Genomic DNA, 25,070 nt, shown 5'->3' with positions numbered 1-25,070 from the left:
GCATCAATAAGCTGATATTTGCAATTAGTTAAATATCTGATAAGGGTTCATGTCACACTGATTTCGTTCATAGGAATGAAGTAGGAGCAGAAGGAGGAAAGGAAGTAGAAAGATGTTTTCCCAAAAAGGGAAAAACAGAACAAAGAAAAAAGTTGTGACAAGTCAAGACAAATCTTCCTATGGTGGAATCTGCCTTTAAAAAAAAATAATTCTGTCAACTCAGCAACGTTAAAGAAAGAAAATTCACAACACGACAGAGGTTCCCTGAATTTCTTTCTCTGTACTTGCTATATATGAAAATACAAAATAAAGAACAGGTGGATTAGAAAAAAGGCTTGGGGATATAAACTTAAATCATTATTGTACAGACAGTGTGCTATAAAAATCTAAACTTTACACATAGATTCTGCAACTTATGTTTATGTAGTAACCTTAAATACACACAAATCCCAAGTGAATGAAGACTATGGACTACTTCCTGAAATTCTTCCTTTGCAGTTAATAGTGATTTGAGATTTGTCACTGAATTATACTTAAGTTTATAAAAATTCCACATATTGGAAATTAATCATTTACCTTCTATTTGTGGTATTTCTCCCTGAAGTTTAGCCTTGCTTGTGAAAGGTGCATTCTGTAGCACCAGTGCAAACAGCGAAGGAATCAACGACTGCAGAGCAGACAGATACATGTGGAGCTTATGTTCATCCAAGCCATGTTCTCCTTCCTGAAACAAACAAGACATTTACTTAAAAGCTTTCAGTTTGGATGACCTGTTGCTTAGGCATGTATTCCCTGGCAAGAGATCAACACATCTGTGATGAGCTTCTACACAGAGACACTAATTATACAGTAATTTATGCTAACCAAAAGCTTTGTGTCACCATCCAAATCCCCTTGTCACCTTTAAGTCACTTCTACTCAAAAGATTCAAGCAATATAGCCTTTGGCATTTAGTAGTTCAAGTCGATGAACATAACTGATATTCTGAAAGAACATTTTTCAGCGCATTTTGGAAATGTGAATCCTTGGTCTCAGAGACCAATGCATCTAAAAACTGAATAAATTAGTTGCCTGTACTCTGAAAACAAGCATCTTGGTTAAGTGTGTTAAATTGTTAGGAGATACCCTATTTTCCAGAACTTTCCAGATATCTACCAAATCAAGTGTGCAGACAAACTGGCTCATAATTGCAAATGACCTAACTAAACCAATTCTACTTGTTTTTTTGTTTAATAAATATTGCACTTTATTAAAAACTACACTACTGTGACACTTAAAAACAATTTAATATAGGGCAAATGCACTCAGAATAACACACATCATCTGATCACAGCTCCAAGCAAGCGTTTTCTGAACTGCACTTTGATTATTTGGCTATAAAGCAAAACATTGTTAAAGAAGAATATGGTTTATTCAGGGCTTTGGTTTTCGTATTTTTACTTTTCCTCCTTCTTCCAAAGGACAAGTAAAAGTTATGGAGTTACAACAAGAACCTCCAGAAAAATTTTCCCCCATAGACCATTAAGTAGCAATGATTTACATTTTTCTATTTTTTAAAAAAGCCTGCATATGTAATAAAGATACAAAAAAATTCTCCAATGGAGAAACAGCTGAACACATACCCTGAGCAATTTTTCAATTTTATTAAGCAGTGTAGGTATAAGATGGAACTGTAAATTTCCCAGTTCTGTTGTCCAGGCAGCATAAGCAGGTAAAAATACCTGATGTGTTGCACTAACTACACGTTCTGAAGGGTCTCCTAATGCTGAAAGCAGCAGTTCAAAGCCCTGGCAAAAAGACAATAAAGAATGTAATTATTGTCCTAAAATTTGTGTTAAAGTTTACTGCACAAAACATACAGACTAGAAAAAGATTATAATCTATTTTTAAAACTTTACACTAATAAAAATAAAACAAGGTAGTACACGGAGGCCTTTGAACAGATAGTCCCAACCACATCTACAAAGGTAAACAGCAGGTGGTTCAATGATTCTGCTAGTATTTCTATAAAGTCAAGTTATCAGAATCAATACAAACACATTTTTCCACTCTGCCTTCAAAAACTCAAAGACAGAAGTTCTTCATCTTCACTTATCTGAAACATTATTAGGCAGTATTAAGTTGAAGTACAACTCGGCTTTGTTGTAGTAGACCAATCTCTGTTAGCAAGTGATGGTATCAAATTGATTAACAGTATCAGGTAGGCAATGAAGTGGTATGTTCTTGAAGGCAGATTATGAATTATTAGAGAAAATTCTGTATACGACTTATCCCCAATGTTCTACTGACACTTGTAAGTATATGTTTTCTTTTTTTTCTTGGTGAAACAATAAAATCAACATTAACATTCATATAAACCACCAAAATTTTTAAAAGTATCTGGAAAGATTTAATAAAAATACATGAAATTATTTATCCCCCTATTCATGAGATAACCATAAAAGACATCTTATACATACAGAACCCAAAACAAATTATACCTGTTGATATTTGTCTGGATCATCAATATATCCCATAATGATGCCAAGGCTTTTGATCACAGCTTCTCGTACCAGATCTGCCTTATCTTCCATTAGCATTTGCTGCAGCATGGAAAGCACTAACGAACTACGAATTTCTTTCTGTTTGTAAACAAGAAACATACTTGTTAAATCCAATAAAAGAAGAAATGGGGGTATCAATTTTTATAAATAATTTGCACTTCTATTAGTGCTCACAAACAAAATGCCTTCCTCCAACCATAGATCCCTTTATGAATATTACACATTCAGTTTTCACAACAGAAAACAAATAAATATGAAATGTCAGCAGCCTCATTAGAGAGCCTTTTGTCCTACCAAGCACAGAACTCAGGGCCTTTATTTCATGTGGAACAAAAATAACTAACAGCAAAAAACTACTATAGGCCTAGACTTAGAATCTTTAATCACGGCATTGCTAAATTGAAGAAGTGGGTTTTTAGCTTGGGTTATTTTCCTCCTTCTCTGAAGCTTCAAATTCTAGTTCACCACTGATTTAATTTTGCTGCTTCTTCTGACTGGCAGCACTCTTCATATAACATTCCACAGTGCATGAAGAACTCTATTATTGGGTGCCAATTATTTTTTAAGAGATCATTTCCTTAATTGGTCCTAATTATCTTTGCATCATCTCTACTGAAACAAAGATGATTTTTTTTCATAACATACTGTTTTTAAATACATTTTGTAGATAGATTGACCTGTATTCCTTTATAAAAAGCTATCTCCTCCTTAACGTGATTTATGGGATCTCACGTATGTGATACAAAGTACAAGACAATTTAACTGTCCAGGCAAAACATACACACTTGGGAGGATGTTTCAGTATTAATACCTACTGGAAGGTAAGGTGCTAGAGCTCCACATGATTCCGCTACCAGTAGCCGTCTCTCTGGGTATTTGTGGTTAATCTGGTAAAAAGAAACAGAATGGCTATTTGTTTTGCAGTAACCAATATTCAAAATGTGGTTAGAATGAACTGCAACGGAGGGATACGTCTGCACCTCTTAGATAAACATTGACTGTGCCCATAGAAGTTGTATATGGGTACTAAGCAGTCTCAAATTCTTGCACTGAGGCATAAAGGCAAGGCAGATACAACCTTCTCTAGCTGTCCTATAAAATGGAGCTTGTAATAAGAGAAAAACCGGAGCAGCATGTATGTATATGCAGCAAAAAGAATGGTGGAAAGCGGCACACAGACTGCTGTACTCTGAAAAACAACTTCTGAGCTGGCATGTCATGAAATACTTTGCCTTGTGTAGCCCTTCAGGAGCACCGCTCCTCTAAGAACTCCACAAGTGCCCCCTAGTGCTCTGAGGCAAGCAGTGTAGCATAGCACAGCTGCCTGGGTCTTGCTGAGCAACTGGGGTCAAGAAGACATATGTACCAAGTCAAAAAGTACTTGCATGCTATTGAAGTTCTGCTCTCAAGTCCAGCATAAACATGACACACCTCTAAAATGTGACTGAAAACTGGTCCTATTCCCAAGAACCTCTTGATCCTGTGCTACCTCCCCTTTCCACTCAAAGGCCATTCGAAAATTCTGCTTTACAAATTTAATATTGACACTTTGGAAAGTTTGCATCCTGGCGGAGTCAGCTTTAATGGCCTGTAATGGTTGTAAAATGAAACATGTGGTATGTTGCAATATACTTTGTGAATAAAAAAATTTAGGGTAAAATGGTGAGAGGGAAATGTGAATAGTTTGATCCTGTCAGATAAAATAGGATATACATGTGGTGCAACTATTTCTCTCTTGCTCTGCAGTGTACAGCCTTGGTAAGACAACCATCTCACCACAGAAAAGACCAAGGTACTCACTGCCTTCTTTGTCTCAGTCTTTACTGGGAAGACTTGCCTTCAATAGTCCACAGTCCCTAAAACCCATGTGGAGGTAAAGAACACAGAGGTGCCCAATGAGAGGACAAGAGGAAATGAAATACAGGGAATTCTGTTTTACTGTAAGGGTGGCCAAACCTTGGAACACATTGCCCAGAGATGTTACAGACCCTCCATCCTCAGAAATATTCAAAACCAGACTGGACTTGGTCTTGAGCAACCTGCTCTCGTTGACTCTGTTTTAAGCGGGGGGCTTGGACTACAAGATGTTCAAAGGTCATTTCCAACCTCAGCCATTCTGTGATTCTCTCAATTCTACTGGCTTAAGAGAAACTACAGATGAAGACGTAGTAATAAATCAACTTTAGACACCTCAACTTTATTTCCACAGCATACTGAACGATGGTACCCGACCACTGATGTAGTATTAATGTCTTCAACTTTCTCACTATTCTGATCTGAAATCACGAAGAACTCTCAAGACTGAAGTGTGGCAAAGATCATTTGAAAGAGACTCAAATGAACAAATCATGAGCCTCAGGACTAAACCGAAGTCTCAAGCATGGGAGAATGTTCTTTGAGTGTGTCTATCATTATTTTGCATTCATCAGTAGGGCACCTGCAATATTTTTTGGAAGTATGGATGTTTCATAGATGAGAAACATTATGGGCACACAACAGGCTACTTTAATACCTATAATATCTTTGACTTATGTGCCATCCTTCCACATGCAAATTCCCTGCTGGTAACAGAGATACACTTTGCCTTCTGGAGCTCCGCCTACCTGAGGGAAACAGCAAAGACTAGTTGCAACTGGTTTACATGTACTGGCAAGGCAATATAAATATCACCCCTAATATCGTGAAGACATACTGACACACTGGAGGAAAAACGACACAAATTTCCACAAAGTTTGTGTTCAGGGAAGATTATCAGCCCTTGGAAACTTAAACTGTAAAATGTTTATTACCATTTCTTTTCCTTTCGTCTTTAGTAAATAAGCAGTAGTACAATTCTGGAAGCTAATTAACAGATCACTAGTTCTGAGGGAACTTTTAGCATTCACAGAGCCTTGATCTCAACTCAGATGAGCCAGCCACCAATTTCTACTTGCAAAGAGCAGGTAGAAAGATTGCAAAGGCTAGCCTGATAATGCTGAGCTCCAGAATGTGTGGATGAAAACGCTGAATCTTCTGAGGGCCCAGTCCTTTGCATCTGTAAATAGGTTTTAGTTGGATACCAACTGCATGAATGCTTTCATGACTAAAGCATCTACTGAGAAAAGGTAGAAAATTATGTGTATTTTTGAGTTCCTTCTACAAACTCAGTCTTGTGACAGTGAGATTCAGCTGGTATTTTGCCAGAGAAAATAATGACCTGGTTTCAGTACTGCAAACAAAGTCTGGCAAACTGCATTAAATAAATGCATGATGACATATGGCTTGGCAGCCTGACATGCTGTACTGTAACAGTTGGACTTGTTTCTCTTTTGCATCAGCAATTAGCAAGAAACTGGTATGATGAAGATGTGCTCTTACTGAGGTGAAACTGGTTTTTTTTAACACACTGTTTAAATTTCACGAGGACTAAAAGAACAAAATGTGCTTTATTTTGTGTTCAACTACTACTGCTATGAGTCTTTCATTTAAAAAGTAGATACATCAGTCATACATACAAGCACAAATGCTGCATGTAATACGTACTTCTACTGTCAGAAAGCATTAAGACTATTAAAGCTCGGACTTTACTGTGAAACACAGATGGCTGTGTTATGCAAGAAACAGTAGACAATTATCAGACCAGAAAGACTGTGCCATCAAAGCAAGCATTATCACTCTGTCATGGCTTAGTTATTCACTGTCTTTTAGGCAATTATGAACTCCCTTTTCTTCATTATGGTAGGAAAATACCATGCATTTTCACATGAACTCATGTTGTTCTGTTTCTATGCCTCAGATGAAACAGTAAGAGCATTTCAGTTTGCTTGTGCAGTTATTTCCATTAATTCAGAATATCTGTGGAAAAGGTCACTGTGATTCTAGAAGTCACATGTAAACTTCAGGCTGATCTTACAGGTGTAAAATCATGCCCACCTACAGGGGATTTACTTCCGACTACTTTCATCTTTAGTTTTCTGTTTAAGAATTTAAACTAGCTGAAGTGTGGACACTGCTCCAGGGACTTAAAACAATATAAAAATCAGTGAATGAAATCTTTGAAAGAAAATGGATTTCCAACAGCCTGGAAATTACAGTACAAGCTACAAAGGCACCTACCTGGCAATAGGTTAGGCAACACTGATGATGAGCATGTGCATATCTACATTTCAAAACAACAGATGTATGCAGGTAACTAGAATCTCCAGATAGTCTTTGACAAATTTTCTGCTTCTGAGTTCTTTTTAATGTTATATATAAAAAATATATAATAAGCACAAAGAACATTCAAGTAGCTTTCTGAAAAATACTTGAACTGCCATTCATTAAAACACAAAACCAAAACAACCTCCCCACAAGCAAATAAAATTCAACATTTATGAATTGTTAACTAATTTTCCAGTGTAAAGCACAAAATAGTCAGTTACCTGTTCCCAACACTGTGGTAAAAGCTCAGCTTCTACACGTGTTGGTCCAACGTGTCGGGCAAATGCCACACACCCAGTTAGTATCATCTGTCTGAAAACATAAATTTAAAGATTTAATCTGTTTATAAAGTTCTATAATATATAGAATATATTCTTTACAGGAAAAGCAGATGCTGTCAGGCAACAGGCAATTGTCTACAGTCAAAATTTCACACCATACACACTGACTTAAAGGCTAAATCTTAAATTGAAAGCCACTATTGTTGCTGCTCATTGTAGGGAGGATTGGACTAGATGACCTTTAAAGATCTCTTCCAAACCAAACTATTCTATGATTCTATCTTGTTTTCTATTTAATATGCCTTTTCCAGAAACTTGCAGATCCCAAACTCAGTGAACCAGAGCCTGAGAATCTCTGATTTGGGAATCTGTGACTTCCTAATGTCTGAGATTGGGAATCTCTGACTAAATCTCTCATTTAATTCTTAGTACTGAATACTATGACTCATCAAGCAGTAGAAGGATCTAAATTACTTTTTACTATCATAATACCAGTATTTTAGTCAAGTAAGTACACACATTGCTTTTATTTAGAAGCATTTGTGAGATTTAATGTTTCATGACATGGTTTTGCAACATTCTAACATGAAAGCTACTGTCATCTCTCCCAAAATACCGGATTTTCCTTGTGTCAGAAATCTTCTAAAGCCCTTTATAAAAGGGAAGCAATTAATCAATCAGTAGTATTTACAATCACCTGAGTCACTTGTATTTATATTCTTGCATTTTTTAACTTTCCTCAAAGTTTGCAAGAAATCCTTCTTGTTCCATCAATTTCATAGGCACAGATTATATATTTAAAATTTCAATAAAATTGTACTTAACTATCATTTGGATAAACTTCTATTTAAAGAGTGTTTATCTTGCCAAGATATTTTACTTCTAACTATTTCTCCTGTTAATAGGATTGAAATGGTACCAACTTCACATACAAGTCACCAGTTCTATTTACTTTTAGTGTCTAAATCAACACTTAAGTAACCAGTTTCAAACAATACTGCATGGACATGAGACACTATTTTTATCACCTCCACAGTAAGATTAGGACACTACTGAGAATTTGTTCATTATTACTTTGTGGAAAGTAAGCCAGAATTAATTTGTTACCATTTTAGTGTCATGTCTAAACTCCTTAATATTTACTGCAGCTAATAATATGCCCTTAAGGTTGAAAGGCAGAGATTCTGCTGGTTATTTCTTAACCAGTTATACAATATACTCCATCAAAAAAAAGACTCATTCACTTTGAAGATCTTTTCAAGGAGAAATAGTCTCTTAAAAAGATTTTTTTTTACCCCAGCATTCTTTAGGCCAACAATCTGAGCAAGCTCTTTGGTTTTGTGTTGTGGTGTTTGGGTTTTTTCCTCTCTACCACATACAGAGAACTAGACTTTTGATCAAGGTAAAGGTTGGGGAAAACAAAAATGCAATGATTACATAAGACTCAATAAAATCAACAGCTGATAGGTGATAGCAATATGGAGACAAAAGCCTGTGGTAATTCTGAGTTCTACAAGAAACAAATTAGTTATTTGAATGCCTGTCTTTGGTTCTACACACTGCACCTAATCACAGAACTGGGCAACAGGATATACTTTTATAAGATATTAAAAGAATCAAATAGCAGAATACAGTAATCACTTGAAATCATCTGCATTAGAAATGGGGAAAACCAAAATGTCATTTTTTTAAAAAAAATAATCAAACCTTCTCAAAAAAGTTCCATGAAATCTCAAAATTAACTCAGATGTTCTTTTACCTTGCCTATCAAGTAGGAAAATTTAAGATATTGCAAAAATATTAACTAATAATGTTTTAATATTTTACTGTAACCATCTTAAAAGTATATGACAACAGTCATTAGGTATTTGGGGGGAAGGAAAGGTTGTAAGGATCTCAACAACAGGTCAATGAAACAAAAATGTTAACACTAAGCTGTTGCAAAAATTGCAGTCTAGGCTGGATATGGGAAAAACTTTCTACTGATTGTCCTAATGATCTCTTCTGTTAACAAGATGCTAGGAAAGCTTTCCTCAAAGAGCTCTCTCCAGGTTATGCACTTATGATCACTTAGGCGGGAACGTAAAGCAAATCAGTATGATTCAGCAGAGCACTAGTTTGCTTCATCAGTACAGAAACCAAAGTGAAATCAAGAATCAAACTAGAGGAACAAGGCAGAAGTTAGAGTAAAACAGACATATTTTAACACTTCTAAAGTCTTTCTAGAGGTTTTAGAAAGTGACTGCATGCACTGGTAAGCAATTCAATCTTGTATTACACAGTTCAAGGTTCTTTTGTCACACCTAAAGGTTATATCAAAAAACTAGAGTTTTCCTTAATATGTCAGCAAGTTATGTATGTTCTGTAAGAGGTAGTATCATATGACTGATGGAAAGTCATACTAGATACACTAAGTTTAATGCATTCTAGCTTCTTTTCATTAAGAGTGCTGCTTCCGGGCACATTACTTGGAAATCTTAAAGAGTTCACATTTTGAACTATGTTGTAACCTTGTCCTAAAAGACCCCAACGTTAATCTGACTTCTTCACGGCTCCTTAGCTTCCAAAACCAAGATAATTGTCCAATAAGAAGTTTAAGTAAAGCTAACACATATTTGTTCCTTTGCAGAAAAGAATTTGATAGACATTTTGAAAAGTTGAACAGTACAATAATGGGCAAAGCCTTGATGATAAAAGTGGCCTTATTATAGATAACGTTAGTATACAAGACTGTGGCAATATGCTATATCTGCATGCACCAAAAAGCCTCTCACGTGCAAGAATACAGGCTTTCTGCCTAATTGTTAACATACTTTACAAGGTCAAATATTTAAAGTAAAATACTTATTTTAATGGGTTCATTATTAGAAACGTAATGTCACATTTCAGTCTCTTGCATTTAACAAATTAAAAAAGTCAACTTGTTATCAACTGCTACTTTAATGTATCCTGTAGGTGTGTACAGTATAGCAGAAGGTAAACAATTAATGTATGACATAATACCATTGTTCTGGTGACTAAACCTGAATGTCTTTGGTTGCTTTGTATTGCATAAGACTGCTAAAATATTAAACTTCTTTAGATAAAACCCAAGCATACAAATATTTAAGTATAAAAAAATGACTGGAATTCTAATAATAAATTCTGAATATGTTTTCTAACTAATTTGTATTCAGAATCTCTTTTATTTGATGGAATTTTACTTATTCTTCAGTCAGGTGTTATTGCACCTTTAAAACAGATTATGATTTTTACATGTGTAAATGTATATTGTATATATACAAGTTTTGTCCTGGAGATTATGGCAGAATATTCTTCCCAAATTTCTGATGAAAATGAGTTATTTTTAGGTATAAATCTCTACCTCACAACAAAGAATGAACAACTTCAAGGAAAAAGAAGCTTGGATTTCCTTCTTTCTCAGCTGCTGAAGAGACACACCTATCTGCAGCTAAACAGGCATATGAAAAATCTACATGATAGGCCACCAATCCTGTGACAAATTAAGTACAAGAGATTACAAGCAAGATGTAATTTCCTTCCCCTCTCAACCACAAAATAATTTAGCTTCAATCTGCATGGGACATTAAAAATATTTTAGATAACGGTAGATGTTTCAGAAGCAGATTTCTAATAAATCCAAAGTAGAACAAGGACTGCATCTTTTTCTAATTTCAATCTGCATGATTCCACTGTGCTACAAGTTGCTTTTATTTATTTATTTATGCTTTTTTTTTGTCTCCAAAGCCATCTCTTTCAATTGTACCTCATCTCTAAATTTTACCATGGGAACAATTTAGAAAGACACCAGAACACTTAAGTTTCAGAGAATCTTCAAAAGGTATGCTTTCCATCTATTTCATAATGCCTATTTTGTCTGAAGACAGAATAGAGCAATGATAGATACAGATGCTTTACAAAACACCTCTAATGAAGATAATGAAAAATCTTTTCACAGTTAGAGAAGGAAACATACCAGCTAGGGTACTGTCTTTCAACCTTAAGGATATTCTTACCAAGATCAGTAGAAAAATAGTCAGATGTCCTGCGTACTAAGGAAGAACTAAATTTATAAAACAAAATAAAAAAATATACTTTGTTTCAAAGTCTTAACCAAAATAAAACAAAGCTCTTAACACTTGTCAGAACTAAATCACTGCTTTAGTCTTCTGAATTTTTTTATTGCTACCATAGTACTGAACTGCAAGTAGGAAGAGTACTATTTTCTCATGCTATTTTCCCCAACTAAACATGGTAGTTAACTTACATAAAGATCACTAAGATACACTAACTAATACAGAGGTTTAAAAAAAGCTGGTTTGATTTCTATATCAATCATTGCTAAGAATTATGATCTTAAAGCTCATTTTAACAAAGCATTTCAGTTCATCTTTAATCAGGAAAGGAACTGAAATGTTACGCTACAGCTTACCAAGCACATTCTTACATTTCAGTAACTAGAAAGTACGGGTCATGGAAATGTAAAGTCCTGAAGTCCACACAAATTTGTCAACACTATACCAGCAAAATATCAGCCTAAGTGAAACTTGGTTAAAATCATCCAATAATATCCAGTTTCTATTAGTTCTGCTTCTTTGACAAAGAAAAAAGTTCCTTGTTGTCCCGCAACACACAAACGCAAACACACCTTTGCTCATCATCTGGTCGTTTGATCAAATTGAACAGTATGTGTAGAAGCTGATCTCTCTCTTTGGGTTCAGGATGGAGGCAGGCTGTACACAGTATGAGTGGGATCAATTCCTAAAAAGTTGTGGGTAGGGGAAAACCAAACAAAGTGAAAATGCTTTGGGCATATATTCATTAATGGCAAAATAAACTAAGAAGAAAAATCTAGCCACATAACATCAAAACAGTTAGAGAAGATTTTTTAGAGTCTTGATCTCTTATTAAGTGACCTGAAAAAAGTGAAGGTCTACAAAGGTTAGAATTATTTTCCTGCTAGGAAAGATCAGGGGAGAACCAGCACATAAAATAAAAAGCTCTGCAAAGACTACAATTAACATATGCAGGTCACCTGTAACCAGAATTAGAGGACAATCATGGTTTAAATTGTCTTCACTACCTACTGAACTGAGGCAGGCTCCACAGACATCTGTGGAACAAAGCTCCTACAGAAAAAGCTATTTCTGATGCCATGGAGTTAAAGATTAAAATTTCCAATTAAGCATGCACGCAGTTTTGTGCACAAGTTTGAATAAGCACTGAGAAACATACATTGGTAAAGGTGACTGCAGACAGATATCCTCTATTTTGTGTTGACTGAGAACTACATGTGTTTTTTAAATGCTTGTTGGTTTGGGTTTTTTTTCCAATAGAGAGGCAATATCTGAAGGTGAATTTTCTTTTTAAAGGAATTCAATTCCCTTAAGGAACAAACTATCAAGAAAATACTGTGTAAAACACTAATGGAAAGAAAATATAAGGCTGTTTACAATAGTGAAGACGACCTTCTTTCTAAATATGCCTTCAAACCTCATGGTATTCATTCCCAGAAGAAACAAATGTTTCTAATGTTTCTAAACGTTTCATGGACTGGAAGTCCCTTTCCTTGACCTTGTTGATGTGAGCCTTTAATCCAATCGAATTTGGAAGACACACAATTTCTACATGATTTAATATCTGAGGAAGAAACATCACACTGGGAGGTCGGGGGAAAAGAACAAGACAAACCTACGTGTCTGCAGAGAAAACATGGGCAAGTAATCCGGAGACTTCCCCTCCCACCTGCCGCATACTTTCGAACCACTTTCAGCAGACAAGCTTTTTCTGAATTAATAAGCCATGACAAATAAGCAGATGACAGTGGGAAACACTTCTGAAGTAACTAGGAAAGATTATACAAAGCCCGGAAAAATCTATAGTTATTTGTAATAACTGTGCAGGGAGGTACCAATTTCTTCTTGCAGACATTCAAAGTCACCTAGTCATGATCTTAAGAGTAAGCCTATTAAACAAGCTGGACATGTGGAAACAACATTAAAGACGCCCTTGCTGCTCAACTTGTATTAAAAGATGCCCTTGCTGCTCAACTTGTATTAAAAGACGCCCTTGCTGCTCAACTTGTATTTTCCTGAACAGCAATTACTATGTTTATTTTAAACATAGAACAATATTCTATTTTAGAGCACTACCTAAGCTAGTCAACTCCTGATAAGCTTTTGTTTTCATTTTACAAACATTGTACTCGGCGTGCTATTTTTCCCCCCTGAAGATGACTGAGACACATCCTAAAATGTATTTTAACATTCTGGAAGATATTTTTGGCAATATTTAACCCAATTATGGCACAGATTAGGGAATTTATGATGAGAGAGAGGAATTGATGTGGAAATATCCTACTCACTGCTTAAAAAATCTCAAAGTACAGAAGGAGAAATGAGAAATAAATTTGAACAATTTGGACATTTCTATTTCTCAACATTTTAAACTAAGCCAGTTTTTGGGCTTTGTTTTTAAGTAAGTGTAGCACAATGCAAATTAATGTGAATTGAAAACCTGTGAAGAAACTTTACAAATTACATCGCAGTAAGAGCTACATAACTTTCTTCAGCTGAAAGCTACTTTCCCTCTAGAATTTGCATGTTAGATTTTATCTTTTGTATACCTAACATTCAGGTTTCATGCATTTAAAGTTCTGAGAATGCAGAGGCTTACTCTATTTAACTTTTTTTTTTTGTACTTAACAGAAGCATTTTCTCTTCTGCAAACAGTTTTAACTCAAAAAGATTTGAAAAAATATTATAAAAATACCCCCCTTGCCACTCTAAATACCACTACTTACACATTAAGCTAAGACCTTTTAAAGAGGAAATCAGACTGCAATTTGTAGATACACAACATAATTACTAACTTCACCATAAAGAATATAGGTCATGGAAAAAACTTTAAATCAAAATAAGCCTGTGTTACTTTACTGACATCTACCTTTCTGAAATCTACCCTGAGTTCACTTTATCCAACTGCTCTTGCAATTATTCTTAAGTACTCCATATAAAGATTTTTTTTTTTTTTTAAAAAGAATATACCCCACGAAATGGGACATGTATATTTTTTTTTTTTATCATCTGGTGTTTTTGTTTCATCTGTTGAAACCATCACACTGACTTCACTTTCCTAGTATGTTTGAGTACCTACTCAAAAATCTCAACTGCTCACTCAGAGCTACTGCTAGATTTCAAACACTGTCATGAGCTTTTTTTTTTCTTTTAAAGCTTCTTTTCAAATTTAAGGAAGTTAACAAAGTTGATTTTTCCAGCTGACTCTGTATGAAAGGAAAACACCTCCAAATATTCACCTAGATACTACTACCTTGTGTGTGAAAGGCTAATGAGTAACCTAACACCATTAACATGGGGCAGATACAAGGCTGGTTCTTTACCTTGCAGAAAGCTGGTTAATATAGCTGACGGAATTAGCTGTTTGTTCTTGTCCATTGGTCACATTCTTTCATGCATACTATGGGAGAAGAGAGTGTTCTCTGCATCGCTGCATCAGTGCTTCTACAGTTCCTTCTATTAAGGGGAGTGGAGAAACAGTGAGAAGTCTTGAACAGTGTTTTATGTGCTCCCTATAGACTTAATGGACAGGAGGGTAAAACTGGAGGTGAAAGGGACTTTCTGTGGGACAAGAACAACAAAACTGCTCTCATAGATGGACAAACCAGGTCAGGTGAAGTCTCCCAAAGACTTAAAAGGGGACAGATTCTTCTCGGGATATTCAGGATCATTAAGAACAAAAAACAACCTACAGGCAAGTTTGAGCTCATTCCTTCCTGTTGCTGAGGGCCACACCTTAGATGTAGACTTGTTTAATAGATCTCAGATTTTTCATTCTCAAAAAAAGCAGAGAAGTGCTGTAGAAAGTGGCAATTTTCCAATAAGACACAATAATATTAGCATTTGGCTGTTTAAATTCAAGAGGAGGGTTCATAACATTGTTATGGAGACTGTATATAATTATTAATAATCAAGGAGAGGACTTCCAGTGCTATTTGAAACACTCTGCCTTCCTTGGGAAGGAATACCACTGGTGCTGATAGTCATAAAGCAAGAACATAAATTTTAAATAAACCACCCACCTTCCCTCTATTTAATGTGGGATCCTTCCTAACTGTCTTGTTCATCCCCAAGTCCCTCTTTTCCCTTTTGCCTCTGACTTAGGAAAACTGATTAGTTCCTGTTGGTATTAGTCAACAATACCAGGAGAATTGACTTTCATAACTATGACACTATTTTTCCATTAGATGCCAAGCAGACTGCCATTACAACATCAGCAGCATTTGCAACTTGATGAAATAAAACATCATGTGTCCAAAGTCTCACCTCCACTACTGAAAAGGCAAGTTCATATCTGAGGCAGTTTATATCTGTGAGATACTCAGATGTAGAATCGAGAGAAAAAAGCTATTTTGTTTTTACTGTGAGATAGGCTAGATACAGGTGAATGACGGACAAAGCTATGAAGCTGACCTAATGCATTGCACAGGAGAACTGAAACAGCCCATCTTCTCTCTGTTCTACCTCTGCTTAACTGTCCACATAGGTCTACCCAAAGAAAAATTCCTTTTTTTTTCATCATAGTACCTTTGGACAACTTCTCCCTAACTTACAACAACATGTTCCATTATCTTTGAACAGGATTCACTATCTGAGCTGATTTAAGTTCTCAATAAAGGCAACATTTACATATGGAGCAGCTCTTCATTGTGGTCAAAAGAAGGTGGCTTTTTAATGGTAACTGGTATCACCTCAACTATAGGTAAAACAGTTCCTCCTACATATTAAAAGTATTAGAACAAAATATTAAAGTTTGGGGTTTTTTTAAATGCAGCCTATAGCAAACATTTGTCTATTTTTTCGACAATTTTCTTACAAGGTAGCAAGGAATTTTCTGTGTTGTTGCCTTCGTTATAACTTTTTTGTTTAACGTTCTGACAAAAGTCTTCTACATCTTAGTTTCTCTCACCAATTAGTGTCTTTTTGTTGGGAGTACTCATAAGCAAAATAATTATCTCAAAGTATAAAGTTAATTAGTGTTAAGTGTCAAGACTAGTTATTTCAATAGCTTAGGATAGTAATCTTTTTTATTATTTCAAATATTTATGTAATAATATGGCAAACAGCTGACAACATAATATATAAACCAGGATGACATTATGATTGATTTTGTAAATGTGCCCTTTCAATCTTCTCTAATAGTCAATATTTATATTGTGAAACAATGCTATGTTAAAATTCTTCTGTAACTTAGCCTCTGAAAACCAGTAAATAAAATCAAATAATCTTATTTGCAGCAACTGAAATAGGTGCAGGTACTAAACAAGCTACTGATAAGGAGTCTCTTGTGCAAGAAGGTATTTGAAGTTCAGAATTCATTCTTTTAGTTTCAAAATGAAAAAATATTTAATCATAGGATTAATACATGACTCAGAACTTTGTGCCACCCATCTTACTAATATTAAAATTACAACTATAATTACATTTCATGGGATGAGACTATTATTCCAGGATCCAAATTAAGCCTCTTGTAGATCCCAAAAGGATGCTTTTAGATAAGAATCAATGCAGATATGGGTATGAAAAAACTTTGTATTTCTTTGTTTATATCTATTGTTTACCTGCATATAAAACTAGTAATAATTGGCAATTCAATTCATAAACATTAAATCCAACTCCTTTAATAAACATTAAATTCAATCCATGAATTATGTTATGTTTAAAGACATGGTGTTGAAAGACATCAGCTTTCAGACTACCATTGAAAAGGATACTCTGTGAGACTGAGCTATTTCATTCTAAGAAAACTACACTAGCCCCTCATATCCAGAGAGGGAAACTAAAGGACTTAAATTACAAAATGCTTATGTGTGTGTCTCATGTGTGGGGGGCAACTCCACACCCAAACAAAAAAGTCCCCAAACCAAAACCAACACCCCATGCAAACCAGGAGAGAACCAGCAAACAGGCTGTGGTCAACACTACCCCTGTTTTTCAGAAACACTATAAAAGCCTACCACAATCTAAGTTTTACAGAGTAACAGAAAGTATTTTAATTGTTCATTTAAATTTTTCTATTCTCCACTATTCTGTGAAATAGAAACAGTCATTTAAAGATACTGATGGCTGACAATTTTCATGCTGAGGAACTCTCAACTTACATGCCTTTATCCATATCCAACCAGAATGACATTTGCTTGACACAGCCACTGGAAACAGCCACTTAAATATACTGCCAAGCTCTGACACAGCATTCTTTTACATTTTTTAACAAAGCCAATTATTTTATGGCTTTTAAAGTGTAAGACTGAGATGAAAATCTGTAATAAGATGTTCAGCTCTACTGTGTTTTAAGAGACAGCTACCTACAAAAAAATGCCAGAGAATTAAAGTGCCTTGGTGATGTCTACGCATAGTTACTACACATTAACGTGAACAATCTACAGCGTTACTTTCTTCTAGCAGAGTCAAGAATGGCACCTGTTCAGAGTTTGAAGATTCAGCATTACCTTTGCTTCAACTTTACAAAGAAATAAAAGCAAAACTCTACTCTTAACATATTGAACTCTAGATAAATAACAGTTTCTTAGTATAAAAATTTAGTGGTGCACATTTAGTAAACCATTACTATCATGATTTTGCTAAGTTTGTGTAACACAAATGAAAGTTACAGAAACTAACCCTGGAATAATAGGTGAGATGAAAGGTATAAATAATTAAGGAAAAGTGTTTCTTGATTAAGAGCAAGAGTAACAATATCCTGATATTAAGCCAAAAAGTTTACTCTGGCCCAAACTCCGCTAAAGGACTGCTGCAGAACACAGAAGTTGTACATACAAACAAGGTTACTCATGTTACCTGACAAAAAGATATTGATTTCTACATCTTGTAAAGAGTGAGAAATCAGTATGGTACTGATTAGTTATTGCAAAAATTTTAGAAGATTGCTTTTCTCTAATTACATTGTAGCCAAAGGAATCTTTTTATCTTCTTGACAGATAGAAGGTGGCTGATTTTTATTTTTTTTTTAATATTAACTGTGTTTTAGTTTTAAGTGATAAAAACACAATTGAGGAAGCAGATTCCAATGCAGATGAAATTTTATGAACTCAGGCTGCTTATCTGCGTTATCACAGACTGCATACCCAGCCAAAGGGGTTTTTTTGAAGAATAGGGTTTTAACAGTTTTGTTACTGTTCATTTGAATTAGTATTTGGCTTGCAGTATCTCCTTTGTGGGTGCATTCACATACAAATCTAAATATTGACACACATGTTTTCAAGCAGTTAGGATAAACTAGACACTTGGGGAAAAAACCAAAATTAAATTTATATGTTCATACATGGAATTTTAATGACTATGAATTGCTTTCGGGCAATTATCCTATATTATGCATTATTGATTTTACCCAGTTGAACTGCTCTTTTAGAAACAACTAAAATTATCTCCTCAGCCACCCTACTCAATATTGTATTTTTCCTTCTTTCTTATCTTCCATTGGAACCTAAACTACAGACATTGAAGAACAATTAAAGCTGCACCAATGCAGAAAAATAACGTAATTTCAGAAACGCGTCAGACATGCTGACACTAACTGATCATTCTCTTGTCAACTGTAATATTTACTGGACCACTTATTACCAAGGCAGACAGGCTGCTACTGACCTTAAAAGGGTTAAAAGCATTGGTGAAATGGCTTCTCAATCTCTGGTAAAGGACAATACCTACTGAGATACTGTCAACCTCCACAAACCCAGTTACTGGAAAATGAAAATGTATACCACGTTTTCAGCTTAAGATTTTGCAAGCCATTTCAACATGATGGATGCTCAAAGAAAAAAAGATAGATACTTTAGGGAGTCATTACAAAATTATGTTTAATTCTCACATCTAACACACTGACAGTGTAAGTTCTTAAATACTGCTACTATGTATTTCACTTTGGTGATAACTTTGCATTACAACCTGAGCCTGTTACACATCTTTCTAAAATTAGTGATGTTTTGGTACATTTTTACACCACTTGTCTGTAAAATTATGCTAAGACTCTCTCATGATAAGGTTGTTTTTGGACAAGACCCAAAGTTGTACCTTGTTGAAAAGAGTCCAGTTCTTAGGTTAGCTTTTCGTAATACTGATATTAATAAATACTAACAGATGGTCTACCCAAGTTTTCCTTCAAATTCCATGACTACATCTGAAAGAACATTATAATAGTTATAGCAATGGGTGGTAACTGAGAAAAGCTATTTTTAAAGCAAATTTCAATTGGAATGTTAAGCATCCCATGCAATCCAGTTACACAATTCTCACTTGCGGCTTTTTGAATCAAATTGAAACAGATGATCTGTTCAAGGCAAAAATACACGTAATCAAATGTAACTTGAACTGTAAAACAAAGTAAATACGAAATAGCCTAAAAAGTCATGGAAATATTAAATGCACTACACAGATTATGTTACAAGCTGTGAACAGAAGCCAAAATACCACATCCTGCCAAGCAGAGGGAAGGAAAGGAAATAAGAAATCAGAAATTAAGCACTGATCCAGGAACATTCACAGAATTATTCTGAAAGACTATTAACAGAACCATTTCCAGAGCACCCAGTTAACACCCCCACCCCCTCAGAAAAAAAGCCCCTTTTATAAAGTTTGAGACTTTCAAAACGTGGTACATCTCAAACTCACCATGTCAACTCCTGATAATTAGTCATATGTTATAAAATTTTAGATTATAGGATCAGTACAAATTTCTTGAGGATTTGTCAAAGCCTTAAAATGAACTTATGCAAAACGCACTACTAAGTCTACCATACTGTAGGTCCCCTCAACAAGGACTAAAACTTACTCAACAAACTATGCTACTTCAAACCCTTTATTTTGGTGTCAACTATAAGGCCGTTGAATTTTTGTTTGATATATTTTCTGATTTTTATTTTTTACACATTTGGTAGTGTGCAATATTTACAACGAAGCAATACAAAACCAGTCATTTTTTTTCCATCTTCAATAACAGTCTTCCTTTTCTACACTATATATTATGAATGGCTATGCAAAATACCATCTTCATTTACATTCAAAATAAACATTACCTCTTCATAATTTTATTTAGCTTCATTTTAACTTTAAGGAAAACACATAAGCAAGATTACTAATTTTCTTATGAACCTTATCTGGGCTGATAAATGGAGCATCTAAAAAAAGACAGTAAAATAAATTTTTTGTTGAAGTACATAGTGCTGGAAAAGAACCTGAACATGAATCCTTGTTAAAACTGATAGATAAAATAAACCAAATTTAATGTTTCAACTTATAACCTCTGCTCTTTATAACACACATTAACCATGGTCTTCTCTAACAAAAACATTCGTGCTACCACAAACAGATGGACCTACAGTAGCAGTTACTCTTGCTGAATGCTAATGGGTGCCTTAAGCAAAGGAAGAAATATTAGGATACCATGCAGGTTTACTGAACTCACCTGACAGAGGTGTAAAACCATTTTCTAGGAGCAGAGATGCATGCACAAAAGTAAGAACATGATTGCAAGTAACAGACTTTCATGAAATTAGACACATCATCTTCAAAATGAAGAAAACATCCTGGTAAACAAAAAAAGTAAAATTTCAGGGTTCCTCACCTCTCGCTTTGCAAGCAGCACATTAGGAACAATATGAGGCAGGCAGCGTCCCAACATTAACATGACACTTTTTTCACTGTCTGCAATCCGAGATACCTAGAAAACCAAGTTGTTTGTTTGGTTTCTTCAAATGAAACACAGGAACAGAAAAATATTCTTTCAAAGGAATTATAAGAATTGCAACAGGCTGATCACTTACCAGAAAATATTTAATTTACTCACACACGTTAAGCTGTAAGTTTTTGTAACTTCAAAAGCATGAATCCACTTGTGTGACTCAGAACTTCCCAGTAATTACAGGTCTATCACTAGCTTACATATTTAAGCTAAAATCTGAAAGAATATCCTTATTTCTTAAGTTTCATGCACATAAATTTATCTTGCCATATACGTTAGTAAGTCTTGTTTCAAAGCCATTAGCGCTTGCTTAACTATTGCTGCCATGCAGAAGAAAGGATCTTCTAGTTTATGTCAACTGGGAAATATACCTCTGATCCCAAACGGCTGTCTGCTGACATCCGACAGAAAGACAGTAGTGCTTGATGGAAAGCTGGTGACAATTTCCTGAAATATCGTCAAAAAGGGAGGGGGGGGGAAAAAGCATAGATAAGAAAGGTGACTGAACAAGTCCTTTCACTCTGGTTTAATCAGCTACGTAAAATGACATTCAGCAAGCATGTTTTACATGAAGCATACTGCAGAAGTTTTGGTTTAAAATTATCTTTGACTGTTAGGGTGTTTAGTTTGTAGCAAGAAAAAAAGTGGGTGTCCTAATTAAGAAGTTACTTCTAGTTCTGAAAAATGTAACATCTTCCAAATTGCTGCACAGACAAGAACAGGACCAAAGCATGAAGAAAAGGAAGCTTTAGCAATACAAGAGGAAGCATACAATTATGCAGACTGGGGGGGAGGGGGCAGAAATCACAAGAAACAGTATTTTTGCTTAATGCTCTGATTCTGCACATTGCATAAAAACATTTGAGTCAGTCACTTAAAACTTCAGGATTAAACAGAGATGGCTCAAAGTGGCTCAACTGCCGCTTTGGGATCTAAGCACTGGATTCAAACGTATAGCGAGAACCTCAAAACTAACCTTGAATTGCTGTCCAATCCCTAATGTAGATGCGTATCTGTAGAAGTACTGCCTCATGGCCGTGCACAGCACCAGCCAACACAGCTGAGCTACTCAAAGCCTTAAGCATACACATAAAACCCTGATAAGAGTCTCAAAACAACCTTGTCCGAGAAGGGTAATTTGGCAGAAATGTTCTCAGAAAACAATTACCGGACTGACCATTACATAAAACAGACAAGCACCATCAGCAGCAGCATCCTCTTTTTCCCAGTAATGATAACTCCCTCTGCCTTATCTGAGGCCTGTATTTAGATGCTAATCTAACACTGCCTCATCCACTATGCTCAAAGAGGAAAAAGAACATTTATCTTCCAAAACTCGCACAGAAATCATCTCATTCTATATCATCATCATCATCATCTGCTGTTTGAATCCTCTAATGACACTATATGAGTTTAAGGTAGGGGGGTGACTCCTATTTCTTATATGGAGAGTGGTTATCACCTTTCAACTCTTAAAAATGCTTTTTGTACACCTGAGCACAGAAAATCCTACACATGTGCAATTATGTGTATGGACACGTATGTTTTTATCTAATAGACTGAAATATCACACAATTTATGGAAAATACATCATCATTCACCCTTTTCTAACCAAAAAGAGCCCATTAAGAATCTAAGTTCCTACTTATAATTGTTTAAACTAATCCAGGAGGACTTGGGTAAATATACCAGAATAGTTTTCCTCTTCTGACTGTTTACAAAATATGATAAATAAGAATAAGTTTATTACTTAAAATCAAGGTTTTTTCTTGAGAGTATGGGTTTTTAAAACACGTTTTAAATTTTAGTGAAGTAAGTTGGTTTTAGTTCCAATCAGCTCGATTTTGTGCAAGGGTTCACCTTAAAAAAGTTACTAAACAACTTGGATGGTAATGAGTTGTAAAGGACTTCTCTTTAATAATATGTTAGTCCTTATTCTGTAAAAGTATTCCTGAATGACAGATTTACAGGCTCTACTCAAGGCTTTAAGGTTTATTTACACCGGGAGAACAGGAGCAAGTGTTGCAAAGCGGCAGCTTACCATTAAAAGAACAGCAAGGCCTTGCCCAGCCCTTTGCCCAGGCTCTCCTTTACCTCAGCACTTGAGCCGCAGAACATCAGATCCTTCCCCACTTGAAACCTTAATTAAAATCCTACATAAGGGCAAAGTTCTATCCCCATTTTGCAGAGACTGAAAACTAAGTATGACAATGACACTGAATTTCCCTGTGGATTAATTAACAGCAAGCTCCAGGCAGCATGGATCCCATTACGATTGCTAGCTCTATTTAGAGTCAAGAAAGTGTCTCCTTGATGAAGTCTAGTAAAATCCTTCATAGCTATGCTGGACAGAAACAATGACAGACCCAGGCCTCTTGCACACGAAGCACTACTAATCTATTCAATTTAACACTGGGACAAGGGAGTCAATTCACTGAGAAAGTCAGGAGTGACAGCTACATACAGAAAACACCTTGTATTTGGTGCAAACCACAACACCTAAAATGAGTTGAATAAATACATGTGGTGCAGTCTATTTAAACTGCTGCTAGTGCTTTCTACTGCAATCTGTTAGAGAAGGCATCTTTCCAATGATGGCCACGTCCTTGTTTGTGGGCACGCGTGCACAGCTGCTCCGAGTGCAGTCGCACAAAGCAGGCTCACTTGCGCTTCCATCCTCTCTTCCCATCTGGGCAAGATTTATGCCAAGAATCCACTCCCTAGTTACTCCACTAGTTACAACTAGTTGCCTTTTAGGATAGAGTCTTAGTTTTTAATACCTCTTAATACATTCTGAATAAATTGTAGTAATTGGCTTCTACAAATAACCACCCCAGACTGAAATGATATCCAGCACTTCTATCACGCTGCTTCTCCCACAGATCTCAAAATACTTCACAAATAACAGAATTCTAATGAAAAAATTTACTGTATTATTACAAATCAAGTGCATAATCCAGGAAAACAATTTAGTGGTACAGATCTATAAAACACTGTATCAAATATGGTTTCCTTTGACCCTTCACTGACACGTTAAGCCCAAAACTCAGTACAAAAATAGCCACTTATTACACTTGCATTACTTATTTCTGCAGTGAACTGCATTTGAAGAGACTTCTGAAGTTAACTCAATAGGGATTCAAGGCTTTATTCAACTACTTTTCAAATAAAACCATGTGTAGTTATATTTAAAAGAGCTGTGAGCAGCAAAACAAATTTTGTTTATCTAGAGACTACTGTCATAAATCCCACTGGAGATACTCATAGTTCCTTCCACACTCAGTGATCTCATACTATTTTGATACCCATCCTCACTACCCCAAACCATCAATCTAAAATTCATGTACTTAATGCCTCTCAGCACTCCCAATTACTCTGAGGAAAAAGAAACTTGCAACAAGCCACAGACAAAAGTAGGTAGACAAATTTATGGCAATCCATGTACGACAGTCATAAGTTTTAATTATTACATAGTTATTACACATTCAGCTAGAAAATGAAAGAAATTAAAAATAAAATAAAATCTGGAAAGCTTAAAAGGAACCACTGCAAATTTTCCAGAAAAAACTAAGTCAAGTTTTACTTTCCTGTTAAACAGTAGTATATTCAATTAGGAGAGAAGAAATTTTTAGTAAGACTCAGACTCTAAGGTACTATATTCAGAAATCAGAAATCTTTCCTCCTGTTCAATTCTGAAGTTAAGATATCACTGAAAAAGTGCCCCTGGCCCTAGGACTCGGTGCGGAAGTTAAGGAAATCCAGAGAAAACAAACAAAATACTTAGGGTTTGCAGGACAATTTAATTACTAGCAGAGGTAGAAACTCTTGGTTTTTCTTCTTCTTGCTCCCCCCCCGCCCTGCCCTGTATTGATTTTCCATCTGCACAGAACATCACACATAGATTTCTACTTGGTATTTTCATGTGGAAGACAATTCTAGAAACATATTACTGTATCAACACCAGCAAAAGAACGCTAAGGGAACTGACGAAATACAAAGCAGAATGGCTACCTGCTCCCTGAGGAACAGCAACGGTAAGACCGTAAAGTGAGCTACTTGGGAATCTTTGTCTACAATGGTAATTTTAGAAGTTGTACATACGCTCATTAAGTTTGAGGTCTGTATTACTCCTGATGGCTACACAGTGGTTTATCTATTACTTAACGAGCATGTTACTTCCCCTCTTGACTATAACAATTAAAAGACTGTGTAGACTGGAGGGGCTTTCTCAAAAACAGTCAGACACACAAACTCAGGCTCCATGTAATAACACAATAGGAGTACCCCATTT

At 35.5% G+C, this 25,070-nt stretch overlaps 1 protein-coding gene across 7 annotated transcripts in view; it reads right to left on the bottom strand.

Annotated features, from left to right (window-relative positions):
• The window catches only part of RELCH (RAB11 binding and LisH domain, coiled-coil and HEAT repeat containing), an 82,865-nt gene that overhangs the window by 29,216 nt on the left and 28,579 nt on the right, over positions 1-25,070 (bottom strand). For 3 of the 7 annotated variants that reach the window (XM_049823781.1, XM_049823779.1, XM_049823785.1), the window contains 8 exons: positions 21,151-21,226; positions 20,663-20,758; positions 11,655-11,767; positions 6,947-7,037; positions 3,359-3,430; positions 2,481-2,621; positions 1,623-1,787; positions 577-724 (listed from right to left, as the gene is read on the bottom strand). In XM_049823781.1, the coding sequence (XP_049679738.1) occupies positions 577-724; positions 1,623-1,787; positions 2,481-2,621; positions 3,359-3,430; positions 6,947-7,037; positions 11,655-11,767; positions 20,663-20,758; positions 21,151-21,226 (902 nt within the window). Of the gene's footprint in view, positions 1-576; positions 725-1,622; positions 1,788-2,480; positions 2,622-3,358; positions 3,431-6,946; positions 7,038-11,654; positions 11,768-14,405; positions 14,531-20,503; positions 20,528-20,662; positions 20,759-21,150; positions 21,227-25,070 lie in introns of those variants that run through there. The other 4 variants (XM_049823778.1, XM_049823782.1, XM_049823783.1 and 1 more) reach the window with 3 other exon arrangements.

Source organism: Accipiter gentilis, chromosome 20 (genome assembly GCF_929443795.1).
Source record: "Accipiter gentilis chromosome 20, bAccGen1.1, whole genome shotgun sequence".
NCBI classification, from domain to species: Eukaryota; Metazoa; Chordata; class Aves; order Accipitriformes; family Accipitridae; genus Astur; species Astur gentilis.
This window is presented reverse-complemented; position numbering and strand designations above follow the sequence as displayed.